Source organism: Ambystoma mexicanum, chromosome 11 (genome assembly GCF_040938575.1).
Source record: "Ambystoma mexicanum isolate Mex_15411 chromosome 11, UKY_AmexF1_1, whole genome shotgun sequence".
In the NCBI taxonomy this organism is placed as follows: Eukaryota; Metazoa; Chordata; class Amphibia; order Caudata; family Ambystomatidae; genus Ambystoma; species Ambystoma mexicanum.
Window position 1 is genome coordinate 233215778 of NC_090934.1, and position 14613 is coordinate 233230390.

The 14613-nt window shown below is 46.1% G+C and overlaps 1 protein-coding gene across 4 annotated transcripts in view; it reads left to right on the plus strand.

Annotated features, from left to right (window-relative positions):
- SESN2 (sestrin 2) overlaps nt 1-14613 on the plus strand; it is a 128982-nt gene that overhangs the window by 43916 nt on the left and 70453 nt on the right. For 3 of the 4 annotated variants that reach the window (XM_069622933.1, XM_069622936.1, XM_069622935.1), the window contains exon 2: nt 10031-10096. The exons of the other annotated variant lie outside the window; for it this stretch is intronic. In XM_069622933.1, coding sequence (XP_069479034.1) covers nt 10031-10096 — 66 coding nt within the window. The remainder of the gene's footprint in view (nt 1-10030; nt 10097-14613) is intronic. 4 annotated transcript variants of the gene reach the window in all.

Sequence of the window (14613 nt, forward strand, 5' to 3'; positions counted from 1 at the left end):
ATCCTGTTATTTCCACCTTGGGCTTCTGAAGCGCATCTTCCCTTACCTCACCTACCCCAATAGACTGGCTGCAATTGACTATGCGAACTCACTAGGTGCACTGACCTACCAAATCAACAAACCCCAAACAGTCCAAGTCTTGGTTGCCAGACTGCTTCTCACACTGCTCTCATCACTGTAATTTGGCCCCTAATTGGGCGTAGGGCCACCTTCAAAATACTGCGTTTTACTCACTGAGCGGTGCATAAAGCGGGCCCCAAATACAGAAGATTATGCCTTACCACCCAATTCACACCACAAGGTCAAGCACAGCCCTCCTCCTAGTGGTCCCGACCTCCCATTCGGCCAGGATCTACGCAGCCTGCGTAGCCTTAACGAGCTCAGCCTTGAGAAACGAAAAATCACCAATATATATACACTGCAATCCTCACATCGACGCACAAGCACACACATGCTCAGTGTCCCTCTTTTTACCCAATGAGTTGGCTATCCGACAAACATTACTTATTCATATTTCCCAGTAAAATGTTACCCTTTAGAGAACACATTTACAATTTTTTTCACTAACTTTAAAACGTTAATCTAGAAATCTTATATGAACTTTTCACTTGACATGGCTTAGTTTTGTAGTTAAGTTGCTTCCTTTGCAAAGTCCTGCAAAATGATGTGGTCTTTTTTTTCACCTTCTTGTTGATTAAGATAAACTTTCGTTCCTAAATCTAAAAGGCTTACAAACTGCAACTCATAAACGGGACCTACTCCAACAACAAATTCTAATGAAGGGCAGTTTAGAACGTCTGTCATGCCCTTGGTTCCATCTTCATCCAATAAGGAGTCGAGTTTCTTCCCGCCATTTTGGCCAGGGATCACCTCATCACTGCATGATTCCAGTCAAGGCCCAAATCATCTACAAACAAATACTATCATACAAATTGAACTCCCCTACATAAAGTGTGTGTGTGTGAGCTATTTTACATAGGGTCTACCCAGGATCCTGACACAAGACACCTTTGAGCACTTTGAAGACTAGCATAATGTACCAACCTGCTACCCATTCCCCCCACCTGTGGCCTGATTGGTTTCCTTGATGCAGGGCTCTGCATCCTACTCCCGACACCTCGACCTGCACCCCACTTCCATCTGGACGGTGCAGGTGAGTGTTAGAGCCACCTGACCTTTTGTAGGCCTGAATTTGGTCATTTTTGTAAAATAATTTGAACCCCAGCCCCTGTTGGCCTCGCCTTGATGACCTGTGTCCTCCAGCTGCTTCTCCCTGCTCCCATTCCTCCGTCCCTGATTGGTTCCTCCCCGACTCTTAATTCACCCTTCCTGGGCAGCCCTATGCCTGTGCAGCCCCTGTGGCTAAGGGCCCCCACGGCAAAGGGTGGCTCCTACAATAGGTGGCTCCACATTGTGTCTGCAGGGGAAGCCAGTGGCCAGCCCTCAACCAGCAATGACCAGTACGGTAGGAGTGGCCAGGTAGGGAGTAGAACAATTACTCTACCCTGAAAGCCCACCACCCGCTTAGCAAACGTACTTATACCAGTACAATACTGTGACTACTCTCCTCTGCCTCCCTCCCACTATACAGGGCTCTCAAATCTAGCTGTGTCTTGCACTCAATTTGCATTATTAGATGTAGGCCTCTCTCCCGCTATACAAGACTTTAAAATCTAGTTGAGTAGTACCACACTGTGATCGTATTGTCATTACTGGCCTGCTCCGTACCATGATCACTTTGACTACTAGCCCAGCACCCCATTGGTAAACCCACTGAGTCCTATACCACCTGCAACCAAACTCCCAATACCCCCACACTCCCCGGACAGTGCGTAGGTCAGGGAAACACCTTACCCACCGACGAAAGGACAGACGGTCCCCGATAGCGCCCTAATATAATCATTAGAGGAAACGCCAATACTCCCCTAGCAAAAGACACTGACGACTACTTGCCCTATTGCTTCTGCACTGAGAAGCAAAATGCCACGACGCAGAAACCGACGCCAACAAAGGGGGCTGGATCATGCAACAATAAACACGGACAGACAAACCCAACTGGCCCCAGTAGAAGCGACATCGAATACAGGAAACGCCCTGCCAAATAACGCTACCATCAGAACAAACCCTGTAAGAGAAAAAATATTATATCTTGCACCTTCCCTACCTCAACGGCACTGATACCTCAAGACAATCAGATTCACCCGAAACAACGGGAAAAAAGATGGGAGCACCCTAGAAGAGAGCGGGAAGACTCCCCCCCCCCCCCCCCCCTCCAACCCCCTCACTCCATTCATCACAAGAACAGAAGAGCACTATCTATATCCACAACAGACCACACAAGACAACGATGCTCTAATAACCCAACCACTAACCTAAAGGACTGATTCAATGAAGAAGCTGTTGCTGATCTTCAACCAATTGGCATCACTAGGGAAGTACCGCAATTGAACAGCCAAGCTAACAGTCTAGCAGACTGCTTCAAAGAAGAAGCAGCCTTCGCTGATCTTCATCTTATCAACGTCAATACAGAAACGACCCAACTGGACAATTAACAAAAAAAAACAAGGAACTACTAATAAACACAATCATACCCAAAAGATCATTGCAATTTTAGCAGTGCGAGGTCATGTCCAACATGCCACTGACATATAAAACCTACTACGTGACTGGTATCTGCGTCCTAGTTATAACTGAAGCATGGCTAGACAAGTACAAGATCACTCAACTGTCTGCCTGACTTCCAAAGCTTCCAAGCGAACAGAAAAACCAAGAGGGGTTGGGTGGGAAATGGGGGTGGCGGTGGCTGAGGGACTGGCAATCATCCACAATGAACACCTGGCTATCAAACTGGAAGACCCATTAAACATTTATAAATGTGAATCCTACGCCTATCTGTAAACCCGAGATTCATAATGATATACAGACCGCCAACATACAATGGAACCTTTGTGGATGCCTTCGCGGAAGCTCGCAACCCTAGCCATCGAGCACATCACCTGATCGTCCTTGGAGATTTAATTATTGAGTTTGATGAAGAAACCGCAACCACACATCTCTAACCAGCCCACTAGCAGCAATGAATCCACAACTAGTCAAAGTAGCAATCCACTTGGCTGAGCATGCACTTGAGGTTATTTTTGCCAATAAAAAACTCATTACCACAGCACCTCCAATCCTAATACCTCATCATCCCCTTCGTGATCTCACTGACACCCCAACAAACAAGCTACAAGACAACTTCCGATCACCATGAAAAGGAATTGGAGAACCATTAAAAAAAAAACTCCAACCTAACTGAACTCGTGGAACTCAGTAAACCAAAAGCAATAATCATGGAAGAAGCCGACCTAGACAAAGTTGCTCTATTCCACAACTGGATAACCTCAACGATCACCAAAGAAAAACCTTTCACCCCTTCAATTAAAAAAACCGCAGCAAAATAGTTCACTCCACTACTTGGCGCCATGGACAAAAACTGAACTAGAATGGAGAACCACAAATGACACTGGAAATGAAGTTAAACTTCAACAACATATCCGTGCCTACAAAAAGGAAATATTACGACAGCCGAATCCTCACAGCACCAAACACCCAAAAAACTCTTCAAAACACCAGGCTGCAACAACACGCCAATACCATTGCTGAAACTGTGCAATGGCCTAGCAGACCACTTCAAAAACAAAATCTCCACCATCCAACAAGCCATACAAAACGGACCATGTGATTGGACTACAGATCCGACGACCCCTCTGAGGAATCCCTGAAATATCAGTGTAGACGTTCGTCAAACTGGTAAATCAAAGCAACAAAACAGGTTATGATATGGCTTTTATAACGCGCCTATACACAAGTGTTTAAAGGTGTGACGTGGCGGGGGGGAGGGACAGGGCGAAGACCAAAACAGCAATCTTACTAGGCCAGGTGACCGTGAGATCGCGCAAGTGCAGTGGAGAGAGGGGGGGGAGGGGGAGTGCAGTAAAATAAGTGCAGCCAGCTGGTGGCAAGGGTAAGTGCAGCCATTGATATTGATATTTTATTTCTATCATGCTCGTACACAAGTGTTTCAGAGTGCGGCAAGGGAGGCGAACAGGGGAGAATAAAACGACGATCTTACTAGGCCCAGTGACATTGAGAATGCGCAAGTGCATGGGAGAGGGCACGGGGGAAAGTTCATGGAAGGGGTGAGAAGTGGAAACTGCGAAACAAAGGACAAACAAGTGGTAGTGCAGCCAGCAATTTGCAAGTGCCAGGTTTAAGGCAGCAGACGGGGTATGTCTGATCGGTGCAGGAAGAAAAAGCGGGGGGCTGTATGGATACAGATACAGACCCCAGTGCAAGGGGTGGCCCGGAGGGTGGCAGGTACCTGGGGCAGGAGGACAGAGGGTGGCCAGGAGCATGGTGCCAATCAATCAAAATCCCATCATATTCCCATTGACCCAGTCCACCAAGCCGTTCGCAGACGACTTCCAGCTCACATGGAAAACATCCAAAGATACCTGGGAATACAAATGTTGCTAAGCCACCAGGAGGTGTTCCAAGACCACTATGAAGAGGTGGTCAAAGCCCTACAGGAAAAAGTGACGCGTTGGAAGACCCTACCACTAACTCTCTGGGGAAGGACCTCCCTGGTCAAAATGGTGATCCTTCCGAAACTATTATATCTATTCACCAACATTCCTATATTGCTACCCCAAACCTTCTTGAACAAATTGAAGCATGGTCCTCGAGCTCTTATGGGCGGGCAAACCAGCTAGAGTTGCGCACGCAACACTAACGCTCCCGACAACAAGTGGAGGCCTAGCCCTCCCAGATCTGGAGAAATACTTTTGGGTGGCGCAGGCACAGTTCCTCAGTCACTGGTATGCCAATCAATCAGACCTCACATGCAAGTGGAACGAGCCCTGGCAACACCTAACCTGTTAACTGCTGTTATCTTTAGCCAGACCCCTGTCCCAAACAACACCATGAACGTGATGCTCTCGACGTACAAATTTTGGAAGAAGCTAGCCCAGAGGTACGGGGTACAAACGTGATACTCTCCCCTTCTGCCCGTCAAGTTCATACCAGGGGTTCCATTGACGTCAGTTTTTTTCACCAATGGGTCGACAAGCTGCACATAAAGACCCTAGGAGACATCTTTACAGAGGACGGCTTCATAACCCCTCAACAAGCAAAACTAAAAGGTGGCGACACTGCACTTGACGTGTTCCTCTACTTCAGGACTCGGTACACCCTGCAAGCACTCTTGCCCGACTTCCCGTGTCAGCCACCAACCTGGCAACTGCTGCACAACGTAATACAAGCGCAGGGCGAGGGCAGACTAGTGTCGATGATTTACAAAGCTATCATCACCGACACTACCCCCAACATCACGCGCGCAAAAGTCAGATGGGAAAAGTCCCTACACATAACCATATCAGAAGTGGATTGGACCTACATCCTGAAACGCACAAAGAATCGCCCTCAACTCTGGCTTTAAACTGATCCACTTCAACTTTCTTCACCAAACCTATTACACACCAGCAAAAGCAAACAAACATCATCCGGTAACAGCTGCAAAGTGCGAAAGATGTGGGACGCAGTCAGCTGACTTTGTCCATCTCGCATGGGACTGCCCAGAACTAACCCCTTTCTGGAACCAAGTCCTAGAGACGACGACTGCGATTGTGGGGGAAGCGATACAACCAATTCAAACAGCAGGCTTACTTGGAATGACGAGACTACTCTCCACACCAATAAGGAAACTGGCAGGACTTCTGCTGACATTAGCCCGTAGGAGAGTTGCCATGGCCTGGAGCCGGTGCATTATATACAAATGAGGACACTTATTGGGGGGGGATGGAATGGGAGGGGGAGAGGGGAATGGGGGTTTGGTGCAAGTTTAAAGTCCACCCTAATGTGGGTGTGAAGTTGTATCATGTTATAAAAACCAAAAATAAAGGTTTTTATAAAAAAAAAAAATTAACCCGAGGTTTTTGGCCTTGCAGGAAGAGGGCAAAGAGAGGCCGGCCAGAGTGACAGGAAAGGAGGGAGCAGGTGTGCCAATGAGGAGAATCTCGGTCTTACTGGTATTAAGGCAGAGATCATTGGCGGCACACCACTCCAGGTTCTCTTGAGGATCCTTGCCCACCAGATATATACAAATCAATCCTCCCACAAGGAACCCCCATGGAATACCACAGGAATGTCCTCAACCTTTCAATCTCAACAGGGAAAGTGCTGCAATACTTCAAATCGGCATACATCAGACCTCTATTCAAAGACACAGCTGGAAATATAGAGGACCTGTCCAACTACAGACCCATCTCCGACATCCCATATAGAGCTAAATTGCTCGAAACCCACATATATACATAACAACCCAAGAATTCATAGAGAACTGCCTACTAGACCAGGCACAAGTTGGTTTCAGATCAATAAGAGGAACGGAATAGTCTGTTCCCTCAATATGGGATGACCTAAAAACAAACGCAGACTCGGACAACAGTACGGCCTTGATACTTCTAGACCTCTAGGCGGCTTTCGACACAGTTAACCATGACATCCTCATCGCGAGACTAAAAGGATTGGGAATAACGGACACCGCCCTAATGTGGATCAAATCCTTCCTAACAAACAGAACAAACTATATGGATGAAACCTTTCAAATCCAACACAAGAGCATATACATGTGGCGTATCACAAGGATCATCCTTCTCCCCGCTATTTATTATTCAGCATCCACCTTTCTCTGCTGATCAAAATCATCAAAAGACGGCCTCGCCTGCTACAACTATGCCGAAGATAAACAAATAATATTCAAAATACAAGACCCTCAAGAAGAAAACACAACACTTGAGAACTGCCTTTGTGATGTACTCAACTGGATGAACTCTATCTACCTCAAACTCGACCCAGGCAAAACAGAAATAATGATAATCACAAAAGACGGAGGAGACAACCACTACATCCCCAGACCAAGGGAACTCTGTACAACCCCAGCCCCATCGTTGACTGTAAAAAAAAAAAAAATTAAATGAATAAATAATAACCTGGGAGTCCTGATGACAAACTTACCCTAGAGCCACAAGTAAACGCTATACTCAAGGAATGCTTCTTTCTACTGCGAGCGGCGAAAAGGATCCTACTGTTCCTATCATTTCCCAACAAAACACTAACCATCGTTCTCATCATGTCCAGAGTAAATTATGCCAATAGCCTATACCTGGGTCTGCTCCTCAAACTTCCCCAAAGAGGACACATCATTCTGGCGTTAAAAACGCTACATTGGCTACCAGTAAAACTAATCAAATTCAAATCAATGTGCATCACGCGCAGAGCAATCCAGAATCAAGGCGCAGAATTCCTGAGAGACTAATTACACCTACTTCACCCAACAAGAACGCTCAGATCAAGCAACAACATTCGCCTGGAACCAAACCCTCCAACAAGAGTGAATTCAGAGGATCCTCCTTCTCTCACCTTGCACCAAAATGTGGCACGACGCCGAAGAATATACGCAACACAAGAAACCACGTACTATTCAGGAAACTGCTAAAATCCAGGCTCTTCACTGCTTAACTAGAAGAACGTCCACAGGGGCGCACACATACGTCAACAACGATGAGAGAAGACCCTGTAGTTGGTAGATTGTTGGGAGTCCGGGATCAAACACCACCTAAGGAAGACGCTCTGCGACGCATCAAACTACAAAATGACAGTTGGTCATAACAGGACAACATTAATGACTGAAATCATAGACTGAGACGGAAGGTCAAGTATGGTACCCTGGCCCAATCACGCCCAAGCTCAGCAGACCGTCAATATAGACAGTGAGGTAATGGGGGATGGCCAATCAACAGCACCACACCAAAGTGGAGAGACTAGACATAAGCGGCCCCCAACCTAAGATCCATACAACACAACCAGGAACGCACTGCATCATCTAACCTAACCAGTTAAATGGCCAAGAAATGTAACCAGCTATTGTGCGTACCCGCAGGAATGCTACTTAGAGGAAGATCAGCTAGAACCAGGACATACTACCGACTAACCCAACTTCAAACCTCTGCATACCTAATTCACCAGAAAACCCACACAACCATTTCTTGCCCAGCAAACCGCACACTTCACCACACTGCAACAACCAACAGCTCATCAACGGCACACAAGGCCTCGCTCTGATACTTGCACCAAAGCTCAGCGCACGGTGGAAACCAAACTGAAGCCGCCAACAGCACACCACTTCTCACTCTCCTACTCCCTCTTCGCCTGACCAACCTAATCCCCCCCCCCCACCCTCTTGTTACAGATCCGCCTGGGGCCCAACTCCGTTGGTGACGGTGTGCGATATTAATTACCTTAATATTAACAAAGACTAAGCCCTGCCCCTAGTCCACTTTTGTGACCACAGTGACGTTTGTAAAACAAAATTGTTCATATTTGTGTATATAGTTTCATTAAAAAAAAGTTAACTCGTTTATCGACTTTTTACTTATTTTGGTCGTTTTTTTTATAAAAACGGTTATACTTTGTTTTGGGTTGCTATTATCACTCACTCCTGAATAAATGGCCTGTCCCAGTCCCACATTACTGCATAGCTGCCAGCTGACCCTAAAGTCCAAACCATCCAGGCTGTAAAGTTGTTTGTAAACCTGCAAGCAGGCCAGGCCTTAGAACAATGGCATTGCGTTACTTGCCGACATTTTTATATCCAACATGAGCCTTTCTTCCCCCAGCTATGGGGTTCTTTGTATCCAAACGACCTTCATATATGACCTTTCACATTTTAAATCCACAGCCGTGGCTAGAATGGTCTTGCGCCAGCTCCCTTAAAGCACCGATTTTCAAAATATTAAAACGAAGCATTCTTTGGGGGATAGAACAGACAATTGTTTGCACAATGGTTATTTGTAAGTCCTGATAACTCTTTGCTCCATTACTCAAATACATTAACTTTGATTCAATGAGTCAAAGTAATTCTTATTGCACTCAATCTCAGGTAACCTGAATAGTTCCTGGAGTGTCGCCAATGCATGTGTTGTGTCTGTGGTTTCTTCTGGTAGGCCTTTTATGGCTCGTGTCTGCTTATCACTTCTGGAGCAATGCTTGTTTGTGTGCTTTCTTGTAGTGTGCAGAATAAGGCCCTCTGTGGTTCTTAAGTAGTCAGTTAAAATGTTGATTTTTAGATGACTGGGGCTGCTATAGAACTTGGAGTAGGACCCTGTCCAGCATATGCGTTTTCGAACTTTTCCAGTTCTTTACTTGCAGTGACCTACCTTTTTTTTGTAAGTTACGAGGCGGAGTCTTTCACAGAAACTGGTGGTTGGTGATTTAGTTCCCCGCTTGGTCTGAAACGGGTATGTATTTGTACTGAGTGATACCCTGCAAGACCTTACTGGGGACAGACCTTCTGGCACAGATTTCTATAAACCAGAACAAGCTTTTCTGTAAGTGTCCGAGGCCACGGTCCATTTTGTGTCCTCCCAACCCCCCCTCCTGCCGCTTATTTTCAGTGGTGCAATAAGTCGTGAACCTCCATGAGCAGTCACATGTGGTTTGTCCGTCCACATCATGTGGGATGTCTATGTTGGTTTTAAGGCTACCTAGGACCCCAGCCGCCACTATGTTGGGCACTAACTCTAGGTAAGGCGCGTGTCCTCTTAGCACTCCTCCAGGCTGGCAGCCGCACGCTTCATGACAACATGCGTCTGGTATTGCCCCGGTCATCTGCTCGTTTTTCTAAGCTTGAGTGGGTGCTGTCCCGTCTCACCTGTTCTTGTGCACATCCCAGAGATGAGGAAACGCCTTCCATCCGCAGTACGTGTCCTAGCATCTCCCAGCTCCCAAGCCTTGTATTGTTTGATTGCTAATGGGCGGTACCTATCCGTCACTCTTGGCGGAGCACCAGTGTCGAAGTGTACTTGTTCCTTGTGAGTGCCGGATGCAGGTGACTGTCGGGGCTGGGAGGGTAAGGAGCTATTTTCGGCCGCGTTTGATATGTCGTCTACCTGTGTTGTTCACTGGTACTCACTACTTTACTTGTTCTCAGGAGCGGAGAGTCAACATCGCGCAGCAGCTGGTTCGAGGGCCTAGTGCATACATCCCTGTGGGACAGGTAAGAGCAAAGCGACTGATGCCAGATAAAACAGGATGCAAGATGCCACTTCTAAATCGTTAGTAGTTTGTAGGGTCTCATGTTTGCACAAAGTAAATTACTACGTTGTAATTTACTTGGTGGAAATTACATCGACAGTTTACTAAGAAATGTGTTTTTTATTGTGGGTTGAGGTGTATAAGTGGGGTGGGGGTAAGGGTTACAAAATGTTGATATTAAAGGTATTTGTACTGCGCACCGTCACCACTGGAGTGGTCCCCCGGCAGATCTGAAAAGGACTGGTAAACGGGAGGATTGGGGGGGGGGGGATAGTAGTAAAGTATCAGTAATTTACTTGGTGGGAATGACATGAAACCGTTCATAGTGGCAAACCAAATTGTTCAAGCCCTCCTTTTTGTGCTTCAGGGACTCTCCAAGAAGGCATGTCCTTTTTAAATGGAGGCTTTTAATTATTTTATAAAGCAAGAGCCATTTTATAAGTATAAAGAAAGTTCCTTACATGCGTGTCGGCTCTGGCAGTGGTAAGGCAGGAATCCCAACTGACTTGGACATGTGCTTTAGTGGCTACATTGAAGACTAGGAAACCAGGGCACGTTAGTTGTGCGATTTTCGACTTCTGTGACACCAAACCCCTTAGAAGCCGGATAAATACCAATGAATATAGAAATTTAAGGACATGGTGTGGAAGTTCTCTTGTGGCATGGTTTTGCTGAGTGTTCTATAGATCCTAGCACGTGTGAGGTTCGTGCAGAGCCACTGTTGTGAACACTGCCATGTTTTGGCGCCTACACTGGTGTGGCATGTTGAGCACACCAGTCGCATCTTTGTAGGTTTTTTTGCAGGGGGGTGGGGGGGGGGGGACGAGGGTAGGCGGGGTTATGTGCTGGATGCAAATCTGGCTATAGGCTCGTTAACTGTCAATTGACTCCTCGGGTGGAGGACAGGCAGTAGGCGAGGGTCCCAGCTGTTTTGATTCCTGCTCTGCACATTTGTGTTTACTCCAAGCCATTTGGCTTGTGCGGGCATATGAAGTTGCCCATGCCTGATTGTCTAACTTGCCATTGCCCCGTCATACCTGCCATTGAATAGCCTCCACTCCACGTGTGCCTCTTGTCAGCAAATGTAGTGGCAAATGCCTTGCCCTTCTACACGTTCTCGCTATAACTGGAGTGAAGAGGACCCCATGGCTTCGCATTTTCTCCGATGTGCTTTCTGAGGTTTGGATGCCAGGTTTGGCTACATGAGTTATTACATTTTTGGCAGCTTCATTTCCGTTCCTACCTGTTAACACGGGGTGGATGGCGGGGGCATCAGGGGTTATGGGGGTTCGTCAGCGCAGTTGACAACTGCCCCATATTGGTACCGTTTTAATCCAGTGCCCAACTCACTGAAACTGCGAAGTGGAACGTCAGCACCCCATTAAAGTGATGCTGGATGTCTTTGGCCTGCAGGTGAAGTCTTTGCGTGTTGACAAGTTTTGGCACCTGATGTTAGATCACACAACCATTGCCTTGGTATTGGTTGTACTTGGCTGCAACACCCTACTATAGATGGCCGAAAGCGGGCCTCCGTTATGATCTTGAGTGGTGTCTTGTTTTTATTTTTATTTTAAACTTTGCACTAAGTTTTTGGGTTGGTTAAAATTATGCCTTCCCTACAGGAAGTGCTTCTTTTTTTGGGAGGGGTGATGTTAGTAAAAGCAGGCCTCTGTTATCCACATTACTTGGCTCCTGTGCATTTGTGCGCATAAGGAACTTGGGTAAGAATGTTATAGCTCCTTCTGTGACCCTGCTCTTCTGGTACCAGTGTTCGGCACGTATTCATGGAGCTGCATGTGCAGAAGCAGGCTATGGGCATCTGTCGGTTACGCCTATATCATTGTTGGGAGTCTTTATCCTTTTCACGTTTTGCCTGTTTTTTTGTGGGGGGAGGGGGTTATGTTGCTTGGCAGTAGGGTTGCCAGCAAAACATTGGTTTGTAGTTGAGCAAGCTGGCAATTATCAATTTCTAGTGCTGATGAGCTTTTCTTTCTGATGTTCTGTGTTGGGTTTTACTTATTCTGGTCATCCCCTGATAGTATGTGTGGGCTTGGAGTGTGGAATATAGAGTGTTGGCTGTGGAATGTTATTGTGTGAAGTTGCTCGGATTCCACGGAGAGTCAGTTGAGAACTGAAGCCTAAGAGGACCGGTGGATGTTTCTATCCTCTGAACGTCTCCTTTATTATTCCTAATGTACGTACCTGTGTTCCTACTAACTCACTAAAGCTACCTAAACTAAACCAGGCTCCCGAGTGGTTATTTTAACCCTAAACTTACATCTTAACATTCTGGCATAAGTTGGGGCATAAAATGGTGTTTGCCAAGGCATTGTTTTTCTATATAGTTTATATAAGTCCAAACCTTCTTTCCAGTTGACCATTTCCTTAGATGAGTTTGTTATTATACAGGCATCGCATATGGTACTGTAGTAGAGGTCCTGTATACGTTGCTGTTCATGCCACTGGTCTGAACAAATTATGTGGGCGGTGCAGGTGGCATGAAGAGTCGCACATGCATGCGTGAATCCCTGCTTTCAGGCTGTTATGCCACATATCCACCCTTGGCTACAATTGAGGAGGTGTTTACATCCTTTGATCACTTATAGGTAGGATATGTTGTGACCTGTGATGTAGAAATTTGTGGTGGGAGACCTAGAGGCTTCGAGTAGACTGGTTGTTTATACATTTCAATAGTTTTTATTTGTTTTGCTTTGGTTTCTTGGAATATGATGGTGGATTGTGCAGACCTTTTGATGTATTGAGGTTCATGGTGTGGTGGGAATGCCGAACGGTTGTGATTGTGCATCGTTTGTAGCCGAGAGGTGGTTAGTATTAATCCTTAGGTGACCCGGCTATGGTCCATCAAAAGGACTTTGTTGATTATGGCTAAGCAGAATGTTAAAGATTCGCTGTGTTGCATTCATACTTATGCCTTTTTACAATTTCCTACAGTAAGGATGTGCCTGAAATGGGAAACGTCCCTTCTATATTGAGCAGCATGCAATGTTTATCGCTGCTGTGCAGTCGCCAATTAAGGTGGGTGGTGCAGGCACTGACTGCACTCTTGAGGTGGAGCTAAAAAGGCTCATGCGACTTGCCACACCGGTTCTTGTCTCACATGTCTGTGACAGCCTCAGGCCACTGACTTTGCCAGAAAGTTGTGTATGCACTGGTTACGTAAAGGTGCAGTGAATAATTGTGCCAGGTTTTTTGTTTGTACTTGGTTATGACTTCAAATCCATCTACAGATCCTGCCCTCTGCATCAAATGGAGTGCACAAGTAATTTGCTTCTTTTAGTGTGCATTACAATCTAGAGTGATATGAACTAGAAGGGAACACGGGCAGAGAAACTGGCCACAAATTGGAATGTTTATTTTCCTTGGTTAAGCCCCTATTCCTCATAGTAATTCTGGCTACTTGGTTGTCTGAATTTGGCTTTTGATCTGCAAGTTTTATTGCAAAGAATAACCATTACATTAGTGAAGCAAATGCAGACAGTTCAACAATTACTTTGCTGCACCCAATAAAAATGAGAACCCTTAAAAGAATTGAGACTGGCGGCAGTCTGGACTGTGGTCCAGTTATCCCCAAAGCAATATGTTGTGACTCTATTTGTATTGCAATATGAAGCATAGAACTCGCAACCCCCGCCCTCCCTCCCTTCTCTTCCTTGGAGGTATTTTTAGGTTCGGAAAACTCCTCCAACCAGGAGCAGTAAGACTTCAGGACTTGGGCAGGTTGGGCTGTTTCAACAGTGATGGTGGGAGCTTGCAGTTGGACACAAAGTAAATTGCTTTTGATCAGTGCATTTGTGAATTTGTCTCCTGGGCCCAATTCCTCTTGGCATAGATGCAGCATCTACGTTTTCTGTTATGTGACTTGAGCGATCAGTCTTTATTTTTGATTAGTACCTGGGGACAATCTGATTGTTACCAACTATCTGATTGGCCTTTGCCGGGTCGTTGACTGGCAGACAAGACTCACCTGCTGCCCTCCGATCAGAGTGCCTTTCCTTTCTTCACTGGTCGCCACGGAAAGGGAGCAATCCCTTCTCAATCCATGGCTGCCATTTTATTTCTCCTAATGGCAATCGAAGCCTTGGAGGGGGGGGAAAGGCAGAGGAGTAGCATTTATAGCAAGAAGTTACATAAACATTTAAAACCAAACTCTCCCATCTGCTGAATTACTCACCATTAAACTATCTCCCACTCACTCAAGTACTATCACCATCCACCTTATTTACAGACCACCAGGCCCCATCTCCACCTTTAACGAAGACATAGCGCTCCTACTCTCCTCTAACGTTAAACCAAACACACAGATACTTATTCTAGGCGATTTCAATCTGGGCTTTAATGATGAGAAAGATGATAAAGCCATCGCTGTAGCAAATACTTGCCCATCATGTCACTCAAACCAACAAATAACAAAGGCTGCACATTTGACTGGATCGCAGACCTAAACTGCGACACATTCAT